Raw genomic sequence first — 24,620 nt, forward strand, 5'->3', positions numbered from 1 at the left:
AACAAACAAAAGAGTCTTCCAGTGCAATATCTTCAGCACCTATGTGATACTCTCCCGCAGGTCAAAAAAAGTTGTGATCATTCATGTTGCCCTTCCCTGTATATGTTCAATGTCCCCTGTTAGTTGTATTGAGTATGTGTCCTACACAACACAGAAATATTGTATGGGCCGCACGAGTTATTTATAAGCAGTTCCTTTGTAGACTGATTGCATTTCTGTAGTATTCTACCAATAAACCAAGATGTGCCATTTGCTTTACACGTATGTGATCATTCCAGTTCGTATACCTACAAAGTGTTATACCCAGGTATTTGTATGAGTTTACAGGTTCCATCTGTGACTCATTGATATTATAGTCATAGATTACCATGTTTTTTTCATTTTGTGAATTACAAAGTTTTGTGTTTCTGAACATTTAAAGCAAGTTGCCAATCTTTGCACCACTTTGAAATCTTATCAAAGTCTGACTGAATATTTATGCAGTTTTTTGAGACTGCACTTAATTATATGTAACTGCACCATCTGCAAAAAATGTGAAGTTATTATTAGTATTGTTCAAAAAATCATTAATATCTGAAATGAATTGCAAGTGTTGGAACACAGTGCCATGGGGTACATCTGAAGTTACTTCTTCTGTCGATGACACTCCATCTAAGATATCTTGCTGCATCCTACCTACCAAAAAATCCTCAATCGAGCTGCAAATTTATTTGATACTCATACAACCATACTTTTTGATTATAAGTGTAGATGTGATACTGAATCAAATCCCTTTTTAGAACTCAAGAAATAGTGCCTATACCCGGCTGTCTTGTTCCAAGGCTTTCATACCTATATCATGTTAAAAATATACGAGTTTGGTTTCACATGATCCATGTTTTCCATTTTGGTTGGTGTGGATGTCATTCTGTTTGAGACATCTCATTACATTAAGCTCAGAGTATGTGCTAATATTCTACAACAAATGAATGTCATGGATATTGGTTGGTAGTTGCTACCCTTCTTGTACTGGGTACGGTTTTTGTTGAGGGTCTGTGATAAATTGTAGCTAAAAGAGGGGCTAACTCATCTGCAGCTTCAATTTAGAGTTTGATATTGATTCCATTGGGCTCCAGAGCTTTGTGTATTTTTAACAGTTTCATGTGTTTCTCAGTGCTACTGCCACTAATACAAAATTTACTCATGTTTTCAGTGGTATGGGAATTAAACTGCGGCATTATTCCTATGTTTTCCTTTGTAAAGAAATAGTTGAAAACAGAGTTTGCCAGTTCTGCTTTTGCTTTGCTACCCTCAATTTCAATTCATGTTTCATCCACGAGTGACCGGATATTAACTTTGGTGCCACTGACAGCCTTTACTTGCGATAAGAATCTTTTTGGATTTGGTGAAAGATCATTTTGACAGTATTCTGCCACAGTAGTCATTGAAGGCATAATGCATTACTTTCTTGACAGGCAAAGACCTTTCATTCAGCATCTCTCTATACAGGCCTATGTTTTGTTTTACATGTATTATGCAGTAGTCTCTGTTTCCTAAGAAGTTCCTTTACAGGAAAGAATGTCATAAGGGAATTTATACACACAAAAATGTACACCTCGAAAGATGACTTTGATTTTGGTCCAATAATGGCATATGCCATGTGGGGGATATTAGGTGTACTGATAATGGTTTCAGTGTTATTCACCAACAGGTAGTGTGGTGACATAGCTACCAGAGTGCCATATGTGTCTTCCCTTTAATAGGAAATACCCACAGCAAGAAGGGTCAGTGTGATGCAGACATGTGAAGCAAGCAGGCAACCATGCCACAGAGATACACTCATGCTTCCTACAGGCAACTGAGAGAGTTTGAAAGTGGTCAAATTGTGGCTGTCTGAGTGGTGGGGTAGTCCTTTCGGAGAATTGCCTCACAAGTTGGACGTGCTGCATCAGTTGTGCAACAGTGCTGGTATCAGTGCTCACATGAACATTCTCACACCCTTACAGACAGTAGCTCACATCATGATAGAATTCCGCCTCCTCCTGGCTCTCCACACCAAGTGTGGTCTTCCAGATTGCTGCCGCTAATGTTTTGAGAAAATGGTTTTTATTCTCATAACTAAAGGCAAGTGTCCACTAGCAAGTAAACTTCTGCAAGTTCTCTCACATGGAAACACCTCCAGCAAGTTAAATAAATCCTCAGGTTTTATCAACTTACAGAAGGATCATTCTATGAAAAGTGAAGGTTTTGCTATGCCTGTAACACTTCATTTTCATTTGTTTAGTAGCAAATGAAAAGTCCTTAACCATGGAATGATCCAGAAGTGGCTTCTGCAAGTTAATGGAAGCAGTTTCTTGCAGTTTGCTGCAAATACTTACTAAACATGCCAATTGCTGGAAGATTTTCTCAAACTTTTAAAAGTTTTTTGTGCATTCACTACTGGTGCAAAAATATCAGTGTCAAAAAGGAGAATGACACACAGACAGATGGGTCGAAACAGATGCACCAATGGAACCCCTAAAGGTATATAATTGGCCACTGCAGCCAAGAAAGTGTGAAATGAATTTACTGACTCTTTTTTTGTTTCACCAAAGGAAAGTAGAATTACAGAAAAGCTATCTTTTTAAATTTTAACAGTTTTTTTAATGTCCACAGAAACATAAATGCATTAAATTTGTTATAAAATTAATGAGTACTCATTGCAAACTTTGAAGAGTAATTGAAAGGTCATATAGCTTGCCTTGTTTCTGATTCCTGTTCTGGAATATTTTCTTTGTACAATAGAAAATAGATGTTTGAAACTATCTTACAACATTATGAGAAAGTTTTCATCCAAGTCCTCTGATTTTATTTCATTCAAAAGTGCTTTTTAACAACTTAAAATAGGTACACCTCTGTATGCATTGCTTCAACCAAACATTTCTTTTTTCTTGACTTTATTTTTCATAAGGATTTTTCTTCAATAATAGTAATGCAGCAATTGTGGTGGCTGCACTATTTTAACCCACAACACTGAAAACTTACATTTGCTTATCTCAAGATGCAAATATGTTGGAAACACTTCTGCAAATACTTGCAGCAAGTTCCTGAAATACTCGCTGAAATGACTTGCAGAAGTAAACCTGCATGAGTTTTTGTTCTAATGTAAACACCTCATTAAGCACATTCAGAAGTTACTTGTGGAAGTTATTTGCTAGAGGATCTTAAAGTTTTAAACTGCTTTCAGGGCATTGCCATCCCCCCCCCCCCCTGCGGATCCGGGGGTTAGAATAGGCCCGAGGTATTCCTGGCTGTCGTAAGAGGTGACTAAAAGGAGTCCCTTCCGCTCAAGGGGGTAGTTAGCGGCTGCGTCTGGAGATGGACGGTTCCACGACCTATATTTGCGCTCATTTTGGTTTGTTCACTTCTTCTGGTTTCTTCCTTCCTTCGGTTGGTTCCTTTCTTTGTTCTTCTCCATCTCACTGTCTTACTTACTCTTTCCCTTGCCTCCTTCTCCTTGCCTTCTCTGGTCTCCGTCTCGGCGTTTGAGACAGTCTGTCCTTTCTTTCCCTCTCTCCTTTCATTTTCCTCTTCTTCCTTCCTCCCTGTGCGTGCCTGAAGGCTGACCCACGCGTTCGCACGCGTGGCCGGTGACAGGGTAACGCGTAATTCCCCGCCCTGGATAGACAAGTAAGGCACGCACGTACCCCCCTGGTAAAGGCCAGGCCCAGGGAGGGGTGATTGCCTGAACTGACACCTTCCAACCATGCCGATTGGTCCCTCCGTCCGTTTCTCGGGAGGTGTGACCTGAGGTGTGAACAATCACCTAAGGCGGGAGTGCCCTCTGAGAGGGTCTCCACAAGGAAGGAGCGCGCCATCGGAGACACTGGCAATCGTGGGGGATTCCTCCGCAATGGATTTCTCTTCTTCTTCTCTCTCAACTTCTGCCCACAAACGGAAACTTGACCAGCCACCAGTAACAAAAGTACTACCGCCTGCCCCACAGTTCCTCGTAGTTTCTCAATCTGAGGACGGAAAGGATTTTTTCCCTGTCAACCCTTTCGTTATCCAGAAGGGCGTAGATGCCATAGCCAGATCGGTCAAGTCTTGTACCAGGTTCCGTAACTGTATCTTGTTGTTAGAAACTGAGAGCGCCTTTCAGGCACAAAAACTGCTTCGGGCCACACTCCTGTACACATTCCCTGTCCGGGTGGAGGCTCACCGCACTTTAAATTCGTCTTGTGTTGTGGTCTATACTAGATCACTCGACGGATTGACTGATGAGGAGATTCAGTCTTTCCTCGCTGAGCAGGGCGTGACGGCTGTCCATAGGGTCATGAAAAACGTCAACAATGACTTTGTACCGACCCGGACACTGTTCTTGACCTTTGATAGTGTTCAGCTGCCGTCACGCATCATAGCGGGCTACGAGATTATTTCTGTTCGCCCCTATGTCCCGACATCTACGCGCTGCTACCAGTGTCAGCATTTTAATCACACTCGCCAGTCTTTTTCCAATGTAGCTAAATGTGTCACTTGTGGCAGGGATGCCCATGAGGGTGACTGTCCACCTCCGTCTCCTTGTTGTGTGAACTGTCACGGTGACCATGCAGCGTCCTCCCGCGACTGTCCCATCTACAAGGAAAAACGCTGTATCCAAGAAATTCGGGTCAAAGAGAAAGTGTCCACCTCGGCTGCTCGCAAGCTATTTGCTAGTAGGAAGCCCACGCTGCTCCCAGCGGGGAAATACAGTACTGTCCTCGCCTCTCCTTGGACTACCAGGGAGGTGGTGATGCAGACATGCGATCTGACCTTCAGAACTACGGTCGTCCATTCAGCCAGTGCTAAGATCGCTCGGTCGACGTCTCCTCTTCCTTCCGTCACCCCTCCGACACAAGCACCTTTATCAGCTTCTGCCAGGACGAAGACCCAGAAGTCAGATGCACGGGCCTTCAAGAAGGAACCGTCTCGTGCAGACCTCCTACGTACCTCGAGCTCTCAGCCATCGACCAATACTTCCACAGAACGACCTTCCAAGAAGGAAGCACAGTTCTCCTTCCCCACAACGGCGCATTTCTTCGATTGCTGCACCCAGCGGTTGCCACCTCAGGCCGTAATCCGTTTTGCCTGGCTGCACCGCTGGTAGCCGAACATCTGGCCGTTCACCAGCGGAGGAAGCTCCCCCTCCTGGCCGATGAACCTATAGAACAAATGGACGATGACTGTCCACCTACTGCTAGCGGCGGCAGTGCTCGCTCGAAGCCAGGCCCTCAGCAGCCTTCGAGATGACCCCTTCTTGCATCTTCTTCTTCTCACGATGGCACTTATTCACTGGAATATTCGCAGCATTCGCTCCAACCGAGAGGACTTGAAATTGCTGCTCTGCTTGCACCGTCCGCTCGTCATAGCCTTCCAGGAAACGAAGCTACGCCCATGCGATCACATTGCCTTGGCACACTACACCTCTGTGCGTTTTGACGTACCCCCTGTGGCAGGTATTCTGGCTCATGGAGGGGTTATGTTGCTGGTCCGGGATGATATCTACTATGATCCCATGACATTGCACACCGGCCTGCAGGCAGTTGCCATCCACATTACTCTCCCCACTTTTACATTTTCCATTTGTACCGTTTACACTCCATCGATGTCTGCCGTTACCAGGGCAGACATGATGCAAATTATTGCTCAGCTAGCTGCACCATTTTTGTTAACTGGAGACTTCAGTGCTCACCATCCTCTCTGGGGCTCTCCAGCATCCTGCCCAAGGGGCTCACTGTTAGCAGACGTTTTCAACCAGCTCAATCTTGTCTGCCTCAATACTGGCGCTCCTACTTTTCTTTCAGACACCTCTCACACCTATTCCCATTTAGACCTCTCTGTATGTACTACCCAACTTGCACGCCGGTTTGAGTGGTATGCACTTTCTGATACATATTCGAGCGATCACTTCCCGTGTGTTATCCATATCCTGCATCATACCCCTCTTTCCGTGCTCAACTAGTTGGAACATCTCCAAAGCAGACTGGGGGCTCTTCTCTTCCAGGGCGACCTTTCAGGATCAAACCTTGACAAGCTGTGATAGTCAGGCCGCACACCTCATGGAAGTCATTCTCACTGCTGCTGTATATTCCATCCCTCGCACTACTTCTTCTCCATGTCACGTTCCGGTCCACTGGTGGACCGCAGCATGTAGAGACGCTTTACATGCTTGTCGATGTGCTTTACGCACCTTTAAATGCCACCCTACAGCGGCGAATTGTATCAATTATAAACGATTACGTGCGCAGTGTCGTCGTATTTTTAAAGAAAGCGAGAAAGCGAGAAAGCCAGCTGGGCTTCTTTCACAAGCACCTTCAGCAGTTTTACTCCTTCTTCTGTTGTCTGGGGTAGCCTGCGCCAGCTATCTGGCACTAAGGTCCCACTCACCAGTTTCTGGCTTGACGGTTGCGAATGACGCCCTTGTGACCCCTGAGGATGTCTCCAATGCCTTCGACCACTTTTTCGCAGAGGTTTTGATCTCCACTCATTACCCCCCTGCCTTTCTTCCCTGAAAACAGGCAGAGGGAGGCTCGGCCACCTAACTTCCACTCCTTGAATCGTGAAAGTTATAATGCCCCATTCACCATGCGGGAACTCGAAAATGCACTTGCCCGGTCACGGTCCTCCGCTCCATGGCCTGATTCTATTTATATGCTGATGCTGAAGAACCTTTCTCCTGCGGGTAAAGGTTTCCTTCTTTGTAATTACAATCGCATTTGAATTGAGGGACATGTTCCCGCATGCTGGTGCGAGTCTATTGTTGAACCGATTCCTAAGCCAGGGAAGGACAAGCACTTGCCTTCCAGTTATCGACCCATCTCGCTTACCAGCTGTGTCTGTAAGGTGATGGAGCGAATGGTTAACTCTCGGTTGGTTTGGCTGCTCAAATCTCGACGCCTACTTACCAATGTACAATGTGGATTTTGTAGGCGCCGCTCTGCTGTTGACCATCTGGTTACCTTGTTGGCCTTCATTATGAATAACTTCTTGCGGAAGCACCCGACCACGGCTGTGTTCTTTGATTTGGAGAAGGCTTACGACACCTGTTGGAGGGCGGGCATTCTCCGCACCATGCATACATGGGGCCTTCGTGGTCGCCTCCCTCTTTTTATTCATTCCTTTTTAATGGATCGACAGTTCAGGGTACCTGTGGGTTCTGTCCTGTCAGACACCTTTCCCCAGGAGAATGGGGTGCCACAGGGCTCCGTTTTGAGCATCGCTCTCTTCGCCATAGCGATCAATCCAATAATGGATTGCCTCCCAGCTGATGTATCAGGCTCCCTTTTCGTGGACGATTTTACCATCTATTGCAGCGCGCAGCGTACATGTTTCCTGGAGCGCTGTCTTCAGCGTTCTCTTGACCGTCTTTACTCCTGGAGTGTTGCCAATGGCTTCCGTTTTTCTGCCAAGAAGACGGTCTATATTAACTTCTGGCACTACAAAGAGTTTCTCCCACCGTCCTTATGACTCGGTCCCGTTGCTCTCCCATTCGTGGAGACAATAAAATTTTTAGATCTTACATTTGACAGGAAACTTAGCTGGTCTCCACATGTGTCATATTTGGCTGCTCGTTGTATCCGTTCTCTAAATGTCCTCTGTGTTCTCAGTGGTATGTCGTGAGGAGCAGATCGAACCGTCCTACTTCACATATATCGGTCGATCGTCCGCTCCAAGCTAGATCATGGGAGCTTCGTACACTCCTCTTCACAGCTGTCCATCTTACACCGCCTCAACTCTATACAACATCGGGGTTTACGTCTCGCGATCGCAGCATTTCATACTAGTCCCGTCGAGAGTCTTCATGCTGAAGCCGGTGAATTGCAACTCACTTACAGGCGCGATATACTGCTTTGTCATTACGCCTGTCGGCTACTGTCAATGCTCGACCACCCATCATATCGTTCCTTTTTTGACAACTCTCTCGACCGTCAGTACGGGTTGTATGTCTCTGCCCTGCTACCCCCTGAAGTTTGCTTTCGTCGCCTCCTCCAACACCTTGATTTTTCACTCCCTACAACCTTTAGAGTGGCTCCAGGCTCAGGTTCGCGTTCACCTTGACCTCAACTCGCTCCCAAAGGAGGTTACCCCCGTTTCGGTATACCACTCCCGTTTTGTCGAACTTCGTTCGAAGTTCATTAATATGACCTTCATTTATACAGATGACTCTAAGACCAATGACTGGGTTCTTTTATTGTCGGTGCACAAAGTTTCAAATACCAGCTACTTGGCCGTTGTTCAGTCTTCACAGCTAAGCTCTTTGCCCTGTTCTTTACGTCTGCTGCCACCGACATTCTGCTTATGTCATCTGCTCCGATTCTCTGAGCACCATCCAGAGCCTCAGTGATTCATATCCAGTTCACCCTTTCGTGCACCGGATCCAACGCTCTCTTCAGCAGCTGGTGGACGACAGATCTCCAGTTAGCTTTATGTGGGTTCCTGGCCATGTCGGTATTCCTGAGAACGAAGCTGCAGATGCCACGGCCTAGGCTGCGGTCCTCCAGCCTCGGACGGCTTCTTGTTGTGTCCCTTCATCAGATTGTAGCAGGGTCATTTGTCAGCGCATTTTATCGCTGTGGCATGCCGATTGGGCTGCACTTACGGACAACAAGCTTCGGGCTTTGAAACCTCTTCCCACGGCTTGGACGTCCTCCTCACGTCCTTCTCGGCGGGAGGAGGTTGTTTTGGCCCAGCTATGAATTGGACACTGCCGGTTCAGCCATCGCCATCTGCTGACGGCTGCGCCGGCGCCGTTCTGTCCATGTGGGCAATTGCTGACGGTCCGCCACATTTTAACATCCTGTCCGGATTTTACTACACTACGTCTTGGTCTTGGCCTGCCATGTACTCTGGATGCCATTTTAGCGGATGACCCAGGAGCCGCTGCTCGTGTTCTTCGTTTTATCAACTTGACACACCTGTGTAAGGACGTTTGATTATGCTGTTGTTTTTTAATCCTATGCCTGTTAATACGTCTTTTATAGTGTTGTCCCTTTTAGTTGCTGTTTTAACCTTGTGCCTCGCGGTGCATTCCTAACTTAGTCAGGGCGCTAATGACCATTGTAGTTGTGCGCCCCCCCCCCCCCCCCCCCCTCCAAAAAACAGGGCCATTGCCATGGTGGTGGTAGGGTTTAGAGTGCCTTCACCACATGCTGGGCGGGGGGGGGGGGGGGGGACACACCCTATTTTACTTTTGTTAGGAATGCCCCTTCATATTGCTCTCTGATGAGATACTATCAAATTTTAGTGAATTTCTGCCAGATGTCACTAACTTCGTATGGTTTGTCTCATGAATGTGGAACTGATGAGCCTGCTGTTTATTCCCTTAGATCCCTACCAACCAACCAACCATCCATCTCAGACTTCCACCTATTTAATGTTAGATTAGTTGTATACTTTGAGTAAAACTGAGGAATATTTTCCTTGTTGAGACATTTATTAATGATATTTCTCTATTTTTGTAACAGGTGAAAGAACACCATGCGGCTTGTTATCCTGGAGACTGCAGATAAGGTGGCAGAATGGTCAGCCAGATATGTGATGAAAAGGATAAATGACTTCAAACCGGGTCCAGAAAGATACTTTGTTCTGGGTCTTCCAACAGGTACTTTTTCGTATTTTGTGTTCACCAAAGGCAGGAGCCCAAAATAAATTTAGCAGGAGGCAAAGAACCATGTCCTGAATTGTCTAATGTCCAGGAGCCCATCCTAAATTGTGGTGACAGTATTGCAATTATTGTCTTTGAATAAAAATGTCACTTCAGTTTGGCTCATTGCATATTTCTTTTGGTGGTTATCTTCCGTACTATGCTCTAGCAGAGCTTTCTATATATGGTTCAAGTTTCACTGAGCTATGTTATGTGCCAGTGACACAACATGCAAAAGGTACTTCAATCCTTAAATTTTGTGCACCAGTCCATGTTTGAGGTGCCACCCTGTTGGTGTGAGGCATTTTCTAAAGGTAGCACTGTGTACCTTATCTGCTGGAGACACAGCGTACTTATTGAGTACTTTTTGCTGCCTACTTTTGACAATGCCATGTGCTGCAATACTGTACATTGTACTTTGCATAATTTGTCTTCCTGAGTAACTGAATTTTCTGTGATTTTTGAAATCTAATCAGTATAATACAGCAAAGTCCTGAGTGTAATACAGATAATGGAGAGAGTTGACGTAACGTTTCACTGTATAGTTGAGGCATTGAGTCTCAACAACCACATAAACAAGACGGAAAATGTAGCTGAGCTTCCAGACAATGCCCTTAATATCTTCCTTATGATCTAACTAAAAATGCGTGGGTATATTGTCGCAGTTGACTACAGTGTCCTGGAGCTACCAATGTGCTGCAACATTGAGTTTTTCTGCGTGCTTTTGCAATTTACAATCCATTCATTTGATTTTTTGTCAGCTGAGAAAGTGTAATAGTGCAGTATATATTCTTGACATCACTCAAGTGTGGGGGCATTCTAGAGTCATATGAAACATAGAAGTGAAAACTCCAACATCCAAGGTCACCAATTATAATTTTAAATATGATGACTGGTTCGAGCAAATCTGAGTTTTTGTCATCAGATCTGTAAATCATAGAGATTGCAAATTACAAGCATAATCAGGTCACATCTAATAAGGTGGGTAACATATTTTAACGAAATGGATATATACAACATACCTTATGCAAATACACATCAATAAGTCTCCATCATATGTACTATATATAGTGTCAAGTCGTAACACGTCATTTCAGAAGTATCAAGAAAATCGTTCTTTGTCACATTAATAATGAAACAAATTTAGATAAAATATTATTTATATTGTACAGAGTACCCTAGCTTATACCCACACAGCAGATGAAAGAATACTGAGGATCACAAGTCAAGGCAAAACTGTTATAAACTACCAGTAGGTGGTACTGTAATAGCAATCATACAGAAATGTGACTGTAACATATAAAGTATATGGAAGGTGTTACATAGAGTGAGTCAATAAAACAATGGAATAAGTACATTTTAACAAGCAATTATGTAACATAAGAATTTAAACCAGAGTATATTATAATAACAAAATTCCTTTTCTAATTTAACTTTCTTTTTCAGAATTAAAATTCTTACAAATTAAAAGAGTATGTGTTGTATTTCAGTTGTATCACCTACTGCCTGTATAGGCAAGTACAAAGTGGAAAATATATTGCTAGTGAATAAGCCTACAGAAGATTGCTCGAGATCTGAGTGTTAAGAATACAGGAATATGCAGTAATGTATGTAGGCAACAAAGGAGAGCAACTGAAATATTGCTTTCTTAAACTACCATATACAAATCACAATATTACAGGCCAACACCAGTACAATACAAGGTCTAGGTGCTAACATAAAATCAAACAATTGAAAATCCAGGGAGGAATGTAACAATATTATGAGAAGGAAACTTGCTACCCACCACATAACGGAGATGCTGAGTTGCAGATAGGCACAACAAAAAGACTCTCACAAGCTTTCAGCCATAGTTCTTTGTCCACACACACACACACACACACACACACACACACACACACACACACACACACACACACACTCGCGCGCTTGCGCAAATGCATCTCACACACACGACTGCAGTCTTAGGCAACTGAATGAGTTTCAGTTGCCTGAGACTGTGTGTGTGTGTGTGTGTGTGTGTGTGTGTGTGTGTGTGTGTGTGTGTGTGTGTGTGTGTGTGTGTGTGTGGGTTGTCATAAGCATCCAGCATAAGACCAGAAGTTAAGTAAAGAACAAGTGTCTACAAACAACTTGTGATGTAGTAGAATATCATAATAACTGTGATTAAATTATAAACAGATATTACGCGTTGTTGTTGTCTTCAGTCCTGAGACTGCTTTGATGCAGCTCTCCATGCTACTCTATCCTGTGCAAGCTTCTTCATCTCCCAGTACCTACTGCAACCTACATCCTTCTGAATCTGCTTAGTGTAGTCATCTCTTGGTCTCCCTCTATGATTTTTACCCTCCACGCTGCCCTCCAGTACTAAATTGGTGATCCCTTGATGCCTCAGAACATGTCCTACCAACCGATCCCTTCTTCTGGTCAAGTTGTGCCACAAACTTCTCTTCTCCCCAATCCTATTCAATACTTCCTCATTAATTATGTGATCTACCCATCTAATCTTCAGCATTCTTCTGTAGCACCACATTTCGAAAGCTTCTATTCTCTTCTTGTCCAAACTAGTTATCGTCCATGTTCCACTTCCATACATGGCTACACTCCATACAAATACTTTCAGAAATGACTTCCTGACACTTAAATCTATACTCGATGTTAACAAATTTCTCTTCTTCAGAAACACTTTCCTTGCCATTGCCAGTCTACATTTTATATCCGCTCTACTTCGACCATCATCAGTTATTTTGCTCCCCAAATAGCAAAACTCCTTTACTACTTTAAGTGTCTCATTTCCTAATCTAATTCCCTCAGCATCACCCGACTTAATTCGACTACATTCCATTATTCTCGTTTTGCTTTTGTTGATGTTCATCTTATATCCTCCTTTCAAGACACTGTGCATTGCGTTCAACTGCTCTTCCAAGTCCTTTGCTGTCTCTGACAGAATTACGATGTCACCAGTGAATGTCAAAGTTTTTATTTCTTCTCCTGGATTTTAATACCTACTCCGAATTTTTTTTTGTTTCCTTTACTGCTTGCTCAATATACAGATTGAATAACATTGGGGAGAGGCTGCAACCCTGTCTTACTCCCTTCCCAACCACTGCTTCTCTTTCATGTCCCTCGACTCTTATAACTGCCATCTGGTTTCTGTACAAATTGTAAATAGCCTTTCGCTCCCTGTATTTTACCCCTGCCACCTTTAGAATTTGAAAGAGAGTATTCCAGTCAACATTGTCAAAAGCTTTCTCTAAGTCTACAAATGCTAGAAACGTAGGTTTGCCTTTCCTTAATCTTTCTTCTAAGATAAGTCGTAAGGTCAGTATTGCCTCACGTGTTACAGTATTTCTACGGAATCCAAACTGATCTTCCCCAAGGTCGGCTTCTACTAGTTTTTCCAATCGTCTGTAAAGAATTCGAGTTAGTATTTTGCAGCTGTGGCTTATTAAACTGATAGTTCGGTAATTTTCACATCTGTCAACACCTGCTTTCTTTGGGATTATTATATTCTTCTTGAAGTCTGAGGGTATTTTGCCTGTTTCATACATCTTGCTCACCAGATGGTACAGTTTTGTCAGGACTGGCTCTCCCAAGGCCCTCAGTAGTTCCAATGGAATGTTGTCTACTCCGGGGGCCTTGTTTCGATTCAGGTCTTTCAGTGCTTTGTCAAACTCTTCACGCAGTATCGTATCTCCCATTTCATCTTCATGTAAATCCTCTTCCATTTCCATAATATTGTCCTGAAGTACATCGCCCTTGTATAGACCCTCTATATACTCCTTCCACCTTTCTGCTTTCCCTTCTTTGCTTAGAACTGGGTTTCCATCTGAGCTCTTAATATTCATACAAGTGGTCCTCTTTTCTCTAAAGGTCTCTTTAATTTTCCTGTAGGCAGTATCTATCTTACCCCTAGTGAGATAAGCCTCTACATCCTTACATTTGTCCTCTAGCCATCCCTGCTTAGCCATTTTGCACTTCCTGTCGATTTCATTTTTGAGACGTCTGTATTCCTTTTTGCCTGCTTCATTTACTGCATTTTTATATTTTCTCCTTTCATCAATTAAATTCAATATTTCTTCTGTTACCCAAGGATTTCTACTAGCCCTCGTCTTTTTACCTACTTGATCTTCTGCTGCCTTCACTACTTCGTCCCTCAAAGCTACCCATTCTTCTTCCACTGTAATTCTTTCCTCCATTCCTGTCAATTGTTCTCTTATGCTCTCCCTGAAACTCTATACAACCTCTGGTTCTTTCAGTTTATCCAGATCCCATCTCCTTAAATTCCCACCTTTTTGCAGTTTCTTTAGTTTTAATCTACAGTTAATAACCAATAGATTGTAGTCAGAGTCCACATCTGCCCCTGGAAATGTTTTACAATTTAAAACCTGGTTCCTAAATCTCTGTCTTACCATTATACAATCTGTCTGAAACCTTTTAGTATCTCCAGGGTTCTTCCATGTATACAACCTCCTTTCATGATTCTGAAACCAAGTGTTAGCTATGATTAAGTTGTGCTCTGTGCAGAATTCTACCAGGCGGCTTCCTCTTTCATTTCTTAGCCCCAATCCATATTCACCTACTACGTTTCCTTCTCTCCCTTTTCCTACACTCGAATTCCAGTCACCCATGACTATTAAATTTTCGTCTCCCTTCACTGTCTGAATAATTTCTTTTATTTCATCATACATTTCTTCAATGTCTTCGTCATCTGCAGAGCTAGTTGGCATATAACTTGTACTACTGTAGTAGGTGTGGGCTTCGTATCTATCTTGGCCACAATAATGTGTTCGCTATGCTGTTTGTAGTAGCTTACCCGCGTTCCTATTTTCCTATTCATTATTAAACCTACTCCTGCATTACCCCTATTTGATTTTGTGTTTATAACCCTGTAGTCACCTGACCAGAAGTCTTGTTCCTCCTGCCACCAAACTTGACTAATTCCCACTATATCTAACTTTAACCTATCCATTTCCCTTTTTAAATTTTCTAACCTACCTGCCCGATTAAGGGATCTGACATTCCACGCTCCGATCCGTAGAACGCCAGTTTTCCTTCTCCTGATAACGGCATTCTCTTGAGTAGTCCCTGCCCGGAGATCCGAATGGGGGACTATTTTACCTCCGGAATATTTTACCCAAGAGGATGCCATCATCATTTAATCATACAGTAAAGCTGCATGCCCTCGGGAAAAATTACAGCCGTAGTTTCCCCTCGCTTTCAGCCGTTCGCAGTACCAGCACAGCAAGGCCGTTTTGGTTATTGTTACAAGGCCAGATCAGTCAATCATCCAGACTGTTGCCCTTGCAACTACTGAAAAGGCTGCTGCCCCTCTTCAGGAACCACACGTTTGTCTGGCCTCTCAACAGATACCCCTCCGTTGTGGTTGTACCTACGGTACGGCTATCTGTATCGCTGAGGCATGTAAGCCTCCCCACCAACGACAAGGTCCATGGTTCATGGGGGGAGATATTACACAACAACCATAAAACATCGTTTTAGCTCAAGGTCTAGGTTTACTGGCACATTGTGTTGTACTGCATTTTTTTTTATAGTATTACATGGTCCTCTTTTTTGATATTATGTCAGATGAACACTGCAATGCTGCACAAATTGTTACACGTATACTTCACATAACTGATACTCCCATGTAATAATTTTATATCTTTTATGCCTGTTTTTTTTAAATATTTGTATATAATATAATTCCAGTTGCTTTGGTGCTGTACTTATATCATTATGTTACAAATTACATGCATATATGTATTCATTTGTTAGTTTATGGTCTTGTAGTAGATGATAGTTACATCAAGATTTTGAATACTGCCTTACGTTAGCATATAGACATTGTATTGTGCTGGTGCTTGTCTATAATACCATGATTTTTACATGGTATTTTGCTAATGTAATATTTTAGTTGTTCCCATTTGTTACCTACATACATTATGATAGGCATTTCATGCATTGTTTCTGTGTTCTTATCACCTAGACCTCGAGTGATCTTGTTATTCAGTGGCGATATGTTTTCCACATTGTGCTTGCCTTATAACTGTTGTGACTATATAGGCAGCAGGTCATAAAATTGATATACAACACTTTCTTTTATAATTTATAAGTATTTTAATGCTAAAAAAGGAAGTTAAATTAGAAAAGGAATTTTGTCATTATACAGGGTGCAGCAGAACCGACTAAGAAGTTTCTATCGATTACCGCTGGGGCTGTGGTGGGGATAGGCAGTTGCATGTAGTCTGCCTTCATTCAGTTGTTGACACCATTTCAGTAGCCAACATGGTCTGGACCTGGTGCACATCGTGGTTTTGTGACAAGGCACATTTTCATATTAAGGAGTGCATGAATAAGCAAAACTTATGCTACTGGGCTGAAAATAACCCCGCAACATTCTCCTAAAGTGATAGTGGGGTGTGCCATATCATAATTTTTCATGGTAGGCCCTTACTTTTTTGATGGGGAAGGAGTGACCATGACAGTGAATTCCAAATGCTGTGTTTCAATGTCACAAAATTTTCTGCAACCCAGAATGGATGAGATTCTTGAAGAACATGGACTAGGGGACTTGTGGTTCCAACAGGATGGAGCTGCAGCTCACATAGCTTGAATGTCACTTGATGTTATGAAAGAGATGCTTATGGGATGCCTTGTCTCTTTGAGGGGTGATGTTAGGTGGCCTGCATAGTCACCAGATTTGAGGATTTGTGGCTACTTTCTTTGGGGTATCTGAAGGAAAAGATTTTCAAAAACTGCCCTCGCACCCTACCAGAGTTAAAAGAGTGGATTATTGATGAAGTGAATGCCATACCCCGTGACATGTGTGCAAGAACTGCTCGAAACTTCAGGGATCCATTTTGAGGACATTATTTTCAAAACTAAATGAATGTAAAATGCTTTTTTGACTAATTTAGAAAATAAAAACATTTTTGCTCTATAGATACAGATTTACTTTTTATTGCTCCTTAAAACAGTTAGTTAGTTCTGCCGTGCCCTGTAGTATACTGTGGTTTAAATTTCTTCTGTTATATAATTGCTTACTAAAATTTATCTACTGCATTGTTTTGTGGACTCATTCGATGCAACTTCTTCCATACACTTTATGTGTTACGATCATATTTCTGTATGTTTAAACAATGGAAAAACCAGGATGGTACGTAACAATATTATGAAAAGGATAGTTACTACTCACCATATAGCAGAGGTACTGAGTCACAGAAAGGCACAACAAAAAGACTGTCAGAAAGTGAGCTTTTGGCCAACAAGGCTTGTGTCGAAAATAGACAAAAATCATGCGCGCACACACACACACACACACACACACACACACACACACACACACACACACGAACAGCAGTGCATGATGAGAAAGGCAACTGGGTGTGGGTAAGGAGGAGGCTGGGGTGGGGAGGGGGAGGTATAACTGGGTAGGGGTGGGGGACAGAAAAGTGCTGCTAGTGGGAGCGTACAGGGACGAGTTGGAGAGAGGGTGGGGCAGCTAGGTGCGGTCGAGAGGTTAGACAGAGTGTGGAGGAGAGGGGGGGGGGGTGGAGTTATCGGAAAAGGAGAGAAGTAAAAAGAATGGTGTGTTCGTGGAATAGTGCTGTGTAGTGCCGGAGTGGGAGCAGGGAAGGGGCTAGATGGGTAAAGTCCAGTTGTTTCGTGGCCATAGTTTGTCAGTGGCCGTTCATGCTGACAGACAGCTTGTTGGTTGTCATGCCCACATAGAATGCAGCACAGTAGTTGCAGCTTAGCATGTAGATCACATGTGTGGTTTCACAGGTAGCCCTGCCTGTTGGTGTTTGTGACTGGACTGTAGTAGGTCGTGGTGGGAGGATGTATGGGACAGGCGGGACCTAGGAACCTGCTACACCGTATGTGCCATTTGGCTTCTCCCACCCAACACCAGTCCCTCTGAACTGCGGAGATGGGAACTTGCACTCCAACACATCCTTTCATCCCACCATCCCCCTGGACTGAACCTATGTTAAACCACCTCACTCCCATTTACTCTTCAGTCTTCTCCTCTTTCCCTTTCCTCTTTAGCCATTCATGCATCTTTTCATCCTACATCTTTATACCTCTATATATACCTCTTTACTTCTGTATGCATCCTCTTTGGTTTGAAGCTGGCACAGTACTTACAATAGAATATCTTTGGCTTCCCTCTGACAACCATGCCACCATCCCTGCGACCCTCCCTGTTTTCCTTTCCCTGTTGCTTCATAACCTGAGTTGTGAGTAACTAAATCCACTTTCCCTTCTTCCCTTTCTTTCCCCTCTCTCCTCCCTGATGAAGGAACATTTATTCCGAAAGCTAGGAACGTAAATTTTCGGTTGTTTTTTGTGTATGTATCGGCTGTACTGAGCTGAGGTAAGTACTGGCCAGCCCCTCTATCTCTTTGTTACTATTTGTTTCACATCTTTATGAGATTTTCCATTAATTACTTAGATCACCTATATGGTCCACATTCTTCATTGTTTTGTCCCTTTTGTTAGCTGTCACTTACATCTGTCATCTAAACACTTTCTCTTCTTCAGTGTTTTATTATTATTATTATTGTGCTTTTACGGCCTCATTGGACCACTTCAGTCAATTTCTTTCCGGTCTTCCTAACATTTCTCATTGTTTTTTCCTTCTTGGCTTTCCAGTATTTCTTCATTCTATCCGATCTTTGTTTTCGTTCCTCTTCTGAAAATACCCTTTTAGTTGTTTCTCTTTTATCAATTTTTGGCAAGAATCTAATATTTCTATTTTTTAATTTATTTATGATGTAAATAAAACAGAAAGAAACTTCCACATGGGAAAAATATATTAAAAACAAAGATTCCAAGACTTACCAAGCGGGAAAGCGCCGGCAGACAGGCACATGAACGAAACACACAAACACACACACAGAATTACGAGCTTTCGCAACTGGCAGTTGCTTCGTCAGGAAAGAGGGAAGGAGAGGGAAAAATGAAAGGATGTGGGTTTTAAGGGAGAAGGTAAGGAGTCATTCCAATCCTGGGAGCAGAAAGACTTCCCTTAGGGGAAAAAAAGGACAGGTGTACACTCGCGCACACACACACACACACACACACACACACACACACACACACACACACACATATCCATCCGCACATACACAGACACAAGCAGACATATTTAAAGGCAAAGAGTAAGGGCAGAGATGTCAGTCGAGGCGGAAGCACAGAGGCAAAGAAGTTGTTGAAAGACAGTGAGGTATGAGCGGCGGCAACTTGAAATTAGCGGAGGTTGAGGCCTGGCGGATATCGAGAAGAGAGGATATACTGAAGGGCGAGTTCCCATCTCCGGAGTTCGGATAGGTTGGTGTTGGTGGGAAGTATCCAGATAACTCGGACGGTGTAACACTGTGCCAAGATGTGCTGGCCGTGCATCAAGGCATGTTTAGCCACAGGGTGATCCTCATTACCAACAAACACTGTCTGCCTGTGTCCATTCATGCGAATGGACAGTTTGTTGCTGGTCATTCCCACATAGAAAGCATCACAGTGCAGGCAGGTGCTTTCTATGTGGGAATGACCAGCAACAAACTGTCCATTCGCATGAATGGACACAGGCAGACAGTGTTTGTTGGTAATGAGGATCACCCTGTGGCTAAACATGCCTTGATGCACGGCCAGCACATCTTGGCACAGTGTTACACCGTCCGAGTTATCTGGATACTTCCCACCAACACCAACCTATCCGAACTCCGGAGATGGGAACTCGCCCTTCAGTATATCCTCTCTTCTCGATATCCGCCAGGCCTCAACCTCCGCTAATTTCAAGTTGCCGCCGCTCATACCTCACCTGTCTTTCAACAACTTCTTTGCCTCTGTACTTCCGCTTCGACTGACATCTCTGCCCTTACTCTTTGCCTTTAAATATGTCTGCTTGTGTCTGTGTATGTGCGGATGGATATGTGTGTGTGTGTGTGTGTGTGCGAGTGTACACCTGTCCTTTTTTTCCCCTAAGGGAAGTCTTTCCGCTCCCGGGATTGGAATGACTCCTTACCCTCTCCCTTAAAACCCACATCCTTTCATTTTTCCCTCTCCTTCCCTCTTTCCTGACGAAGCAACTGCCAGTTGCGAAAGCTCGTAATTCTGTGTGTGTGTTTGTGTGTTTCGTTCATGTGCCTGTCTGCCGGCGCTTTCCCGCTTGGTAAGTCTTGGAATCTTTGTTTTTAATATATTTTAATTTATTTACTTGTTTTGATTTGGTTTTCAAGTCCTCCAGCGTTATGTCTAGTTCTTTCATGTCTTCTTTTATTTCCTTTATCCAGACAGGTTGTTGTTTTTTGTTTCCAGAGTTTCTCCAAAATTTTGCGTATTAATCTGTCTTCAGATGTTCTCAATAGATGGCCAAAAAATGATATTCTCTTCTTTCTCATGGTATCCATTACTGGTTCTATCTCCTGATATGCTACTGCATTTGGGACAATACGCCATTCTCCTGCTTTTTGGTACTTTTTATTGATGCATGTCCTTATTATTCTTCTTTCTATTTTTAGAATTTTGTCTGTGTTGTTCTTTTGATTTAGCTTAAACAGGGTTTCACTTCCATAGGTTATTTCTGGTTGGACAACAGTCTTGTAATGTTTTAATTTTGTATTTATTGACAAACATTTTTTGTTGTATGTGTTTCTGGATACTTTTTGGGCTCTTGATAATTTATTAGTTTTCTCTGTCCAGGACATTTTTTCATTTAAGTTATAGGTTATATTTTCTCCAAGGTACTTAAATTGTTTTACAATTTCTATATCAGTCCCACACATCTGTACACTATTTATTACAAGGGGGTCTGTTGCCATTATTTTTGTTTTTTCAAATGAAATTGTTAATCCTACTTTTCCTGCAATATTTTGGAGATTTGTGAGTTGATCCCTAGCCTCTTCAATGTTGTTGGCTAGTAGTGCCAGATCATCTGCAAATCCCAAACAATTTAGGCTAATTTTGTCTTTATTGTACCCAATTTTTATATATTTTTTATTTTCTTTATACCATTCTCTCAGTAAATATTCCAGAGTACAGTTGAACAGAAGGGGTGATAATACATCACCTTGTCTTAGTCCTATTTTAATTGTGAAGGGTTCAGACATTTCACTTCTGAACTTCACCTTTGATTTAGTATTTGTTAAAGTTAAGCTTATCATCTTCACTAGTTTAGGATGTAATCCAAAATTTCATAGTATTTTCAACATTGAAGGTCTGTGAATACTATCATATGCTTTTAAAAGTCCACGAAAGTTATAATCATTTGTTTCTGTCTTCTTTTGTAAATATCCATTACCAATTTTAGTGTTATGATTTGTTCCGGACAGCTGCGCCATGGTCGAAATCCTCCTTGGTAATCCCCTAATTCTTTTTCCAGATCACCTTTGCATCGATTATAAATTATTCTAGAAAATATTTTATACGTACAATCCAAGAGAGAGATTCCTCTATAGTTGTCCGGATTAGTTTTATCTCCTTTCTTGTGTAGAGGGTGTATTACTGCTGTTGTCCAATGTTCCGGCAATGTTTCATCATTCCACATTTTAATTAAACTTTGGTGAAGTGATTCTTTACTTGATTCTGATGCATTTTTCCACAGCTCTGCAAATGTTTGGTCTTCGCCACTAGCTTTATAATTTTTCAATTCTTTAATGGCTTGATTTACTTCATTAATGTTTGGTGGACCAATGTATTCTGTTGAAGTTTTAAAGGGCATTTCTGTGTTTATATGAAGCCGTTCTTTTGGTTCTTCACCATTCAGTAGTTGATCGAATGCATCTGCTAGAATTTGGGCATTATCTTTATTGTTGTGTGCTATTTTTCCGGTTGTATCTTTTAGCATGAGTGTTGGTGGTTCATATTTTTGAAGTTGTTTACTAAACATTTTATAATAATCCCTTGAATTTGTCCTTTTATGATCTATTTCTATTTGTTGAATAATGCTCTTTTGATATCGTCTTTTAGTACTTCTGATTGTTTTTTGAGTTAGTTTTCTTTGTTTAGTCAATTCTTCATGTGATTTCTCTGTTTTCTGGCGTTGATGATTTAACCATGCTTGGTGTCTATTTCCAAATGCTTTATCGCATTCCTCATTCCACCATTGATGCTTTTTCCTTGGGTTTGGTGGGGCAATTTTTTCAGCTATTTCTTTTAGTTTCGGGACTATCTCTTCTAATTTATCAGTTTTCTCAATTTTTTGAGTTAGTTCTTTATATTGATCATTGTTTATTAGTTTATGAGGGTCATATATTTTTCGCATTTTAAATTTGGACTTTGGTTTCTTTGCAGGTGTGAATTTACATTTGATTTTCACCATGTAATGGTCTGACCCCATGTTTATTCCTCTAAGTACTTTAACATTTTGGATTTCTTTATGGTAATTTTTGTCCATACAGACGTGATCTAATTGCCATTCCCCCTTTTTACAATCTGGGTGTTTCCATGTCTTTAGTTTATTGGGTGTTCTCATAAAATAGGTCGATTTTGATATCATGTTATTGTTTCTACAGAATTCTACTAATCTTATACCATTTTTATTGGTTCGTTTTTGAGCCGGCCATTTTCCTATTATGTCTCTGTATCTCTTTTCATTGCCCAGTTGTGCATTGAAATCACCTATTAAAATTTTACTTTGATTTTTGTTTATATTTGTCACTGTTTGATCTAGTAGGTCCCAGAATTCATCCGTCTCTTCTCTGGTTTTTCTCCTATTGTTTTTATCATTCATGGGAGCATGGACGTTAATTATTGTATACATTTTATTTGATGCTTTTACTGTCAGCGTCGAGAGCCTAGGAGATTGGGCCTGGAAATCTGTTATCGAATCAATTATTTTTAAGTTGACTATGAATCCCGTACCAAATTGTGGACAATTTTTCATCACTCTTTCACCCAGGATGCCTTTGTATATTCTATAACCTTGAGATTCCATGGGCACCTAGTCCGAATTCCTCATCTCTTGTAGTCCTGCTATTAGGATCCCTTGTTTGTCTAGTTCATTAGTTAGAATTTTCAATTTTCCTACTTGTGCCAGGGAGTTAATGTTAAATGTTGCTAAATAATTTATTTGTTTCATTTTTAATTTCTGTTTCGGTCTTTGGTCTGTCTTGGGTATTTCTAGATGCTCCGACTCATCCAACTTATCTTTTAAGTGACTGCCCACCGTATCCGAGTGCAGCCTTCCTTGGGTAGTGCCAAGCGGTGGAGATTTTCTTAAAAGATTTCCGTCCATATTTGACTATCGAAGGCATTGAGCCTTGGATGGAGCAAGCTCCGAATTACAACTATGGTTGTGAACTATAGAGGTTGAGTGTTTAGTCTGCGAGAGCTATTTTATTTCACTCATATCCGCCGGCAAGCCGGTGAGGACACCCCTATCCGCCACCCGGGGACGCGCCACGTCGGAGTATCACCTCTCCGCCTCCTACGACACCGTAGTAGGTTCGTGGTTTCAGTGTTTTATATTTACATAAATAAATATTTTCGTCACCAACTGTGCTAGTTTCATTTGCCTCCCATTATCTTGTTCTGTTTATAGTCCACTTCTCTTTTTCTATTTATTGATTTATTTATTTAACATTCCATAGTTTTAACGTTCGTTATTCGCTGTTTTCCAGTCAACAAACACTGCCAACAATCTCTTCCACACCTACCAGTATCATCCATTTCTGTCGATTTTGTGTTGCTGGTGATATTTTTGTGCCATTGGCTATCTTTCTCTGCCACAGGAAACATTTTTTGGGACTTTTCTGCGCCACCCGTGAACTTTTTTGCGGCACGCGCGATCTTTTTTGCGACACGCGTGATCTTTTTTGCTGCACACCGATCCTTCTTTTTTTCTTTTTTTCTACTCGCTATCTCTGTTTTTGAGCAACGTGTGTTCTTTTCCCCTGATCTGGACATACTTGCTTGGTCTGGTCAACTTTTGCCGTATTTTTCTTATTTAGTGGTCTTCCTTTGGTATTGAACATTACCAACACAATTTATTTCTTTCTCATCCTTCCTTCCATGTTTTATTCCTTCTTATGATTACTATTTTAATTTAAATAAAATAGAAAGAAACTTCCACATGGGAAAAATATATTAAAAACAAAGATTCCAAGACTTACCAAGCGGGAAAGCGGCAGTAGATAGGCACAATGATTAAAACACACACGCGCGCGCACGCACTTGCGCACACGCGCACTTGCGCACACGCGCACACGCGCACACGCGCACACACACACACACACACACACACACACACACACACACACACACACACACACACACACACACACACACACACACAGTGTATGTATGTATGGATGGATATGCGTGTGTGTGTGAGTGCGCGCAAGTATATACCTATCCTTTTTTCCCCCTAAGGTAAGTCTTTCCGCTCCCGGGATTGGAATGACTCCTTACCCTCTCCCTTAAAACCCACATCCTTTCATCTTTCCTTTTCCTTCCCTCTTTCCTGACGGAGCAGCCGCCGGTTGCGAAAGCTCAAATTCTGTGTGTGTGTTTTATTCTATTTTAATTTAAGTTATTTAATTTCCCTACCCACCAGTTACCCACTATGTACCCTAATCCTATACCACATTATTTACATTCATTCTGGAAACATGCATTTACCGTACCCAAACTGCAATCCCACATACTTTTCCTCTGTTCCTGCTTAACCTTTGGAATTACCCCTAAAGGACTTACCTTAAAAGTTCCCATCTCTGGGCGCAATTCCTCCTTCCACCAATCTCTCCTGGACTTCCAGAATCTTCAATCCTTAGCCCTCACCCAACTTGTCCTGAATCTCTACACTACTTCATGTAACCACCACTCCCAACAGCTCCTATCTCTCTTCAAAGTCCTCCACCTCTCAAACCCTTGCTTGGGGAACACACTCAGGAACATCATCCTAGAAGCCAGCTGCAAACTTGAGTCCCATGCCACACACCACCTGAAAAAACTATCCACAGTGCTAGTGCAACACCTA

General features: G+C 42.2%; 1 protein-coding gene across 4 annotated transcripts in view; it reads left to right on the plus strand.

Moving 5' to 3' along the window:
• Nucleotides 1-24,620, plus strand: part of LOC126281506 (glucosamine-6-phosphate isomerase) — a 138,839-nt gene that overhangs the window by 12,625 nt on the left and 101,594 nt on the right. For all 4 annotated transcript variants that reach the window (XM_049980526.1, XM_049980523.1, XM_049980524.1 and 1 more), the window contains exon 2: nt 9,462-9,598. In XM_049980526.1, coding sequence (XP_049836483.1) covers nt 9,475-9,598 — 124 coding nt within the window. In that variant the 5' untranslated portion in view covers nt 9,462-9,474. The remainder of the gene's footprint in view (nt 1-9,461; nt 9,599-24,620) is intronic.

This window comes from Schistocerca gregaria, chromosome 7, assembly GCF_023897955.1.
Source record: "Schistocerca gregaria isolate iqSchGreg1 chromosome 7, iqSchGreg1.2, whole genome shotgun sequence".
NCBI classification, from domain to species: Eukaryota; Metazoa; Arthropoda; class Insecta; order Orthoptera; family Acrididae; genus Schistocerca; species Schistocerca gregaria.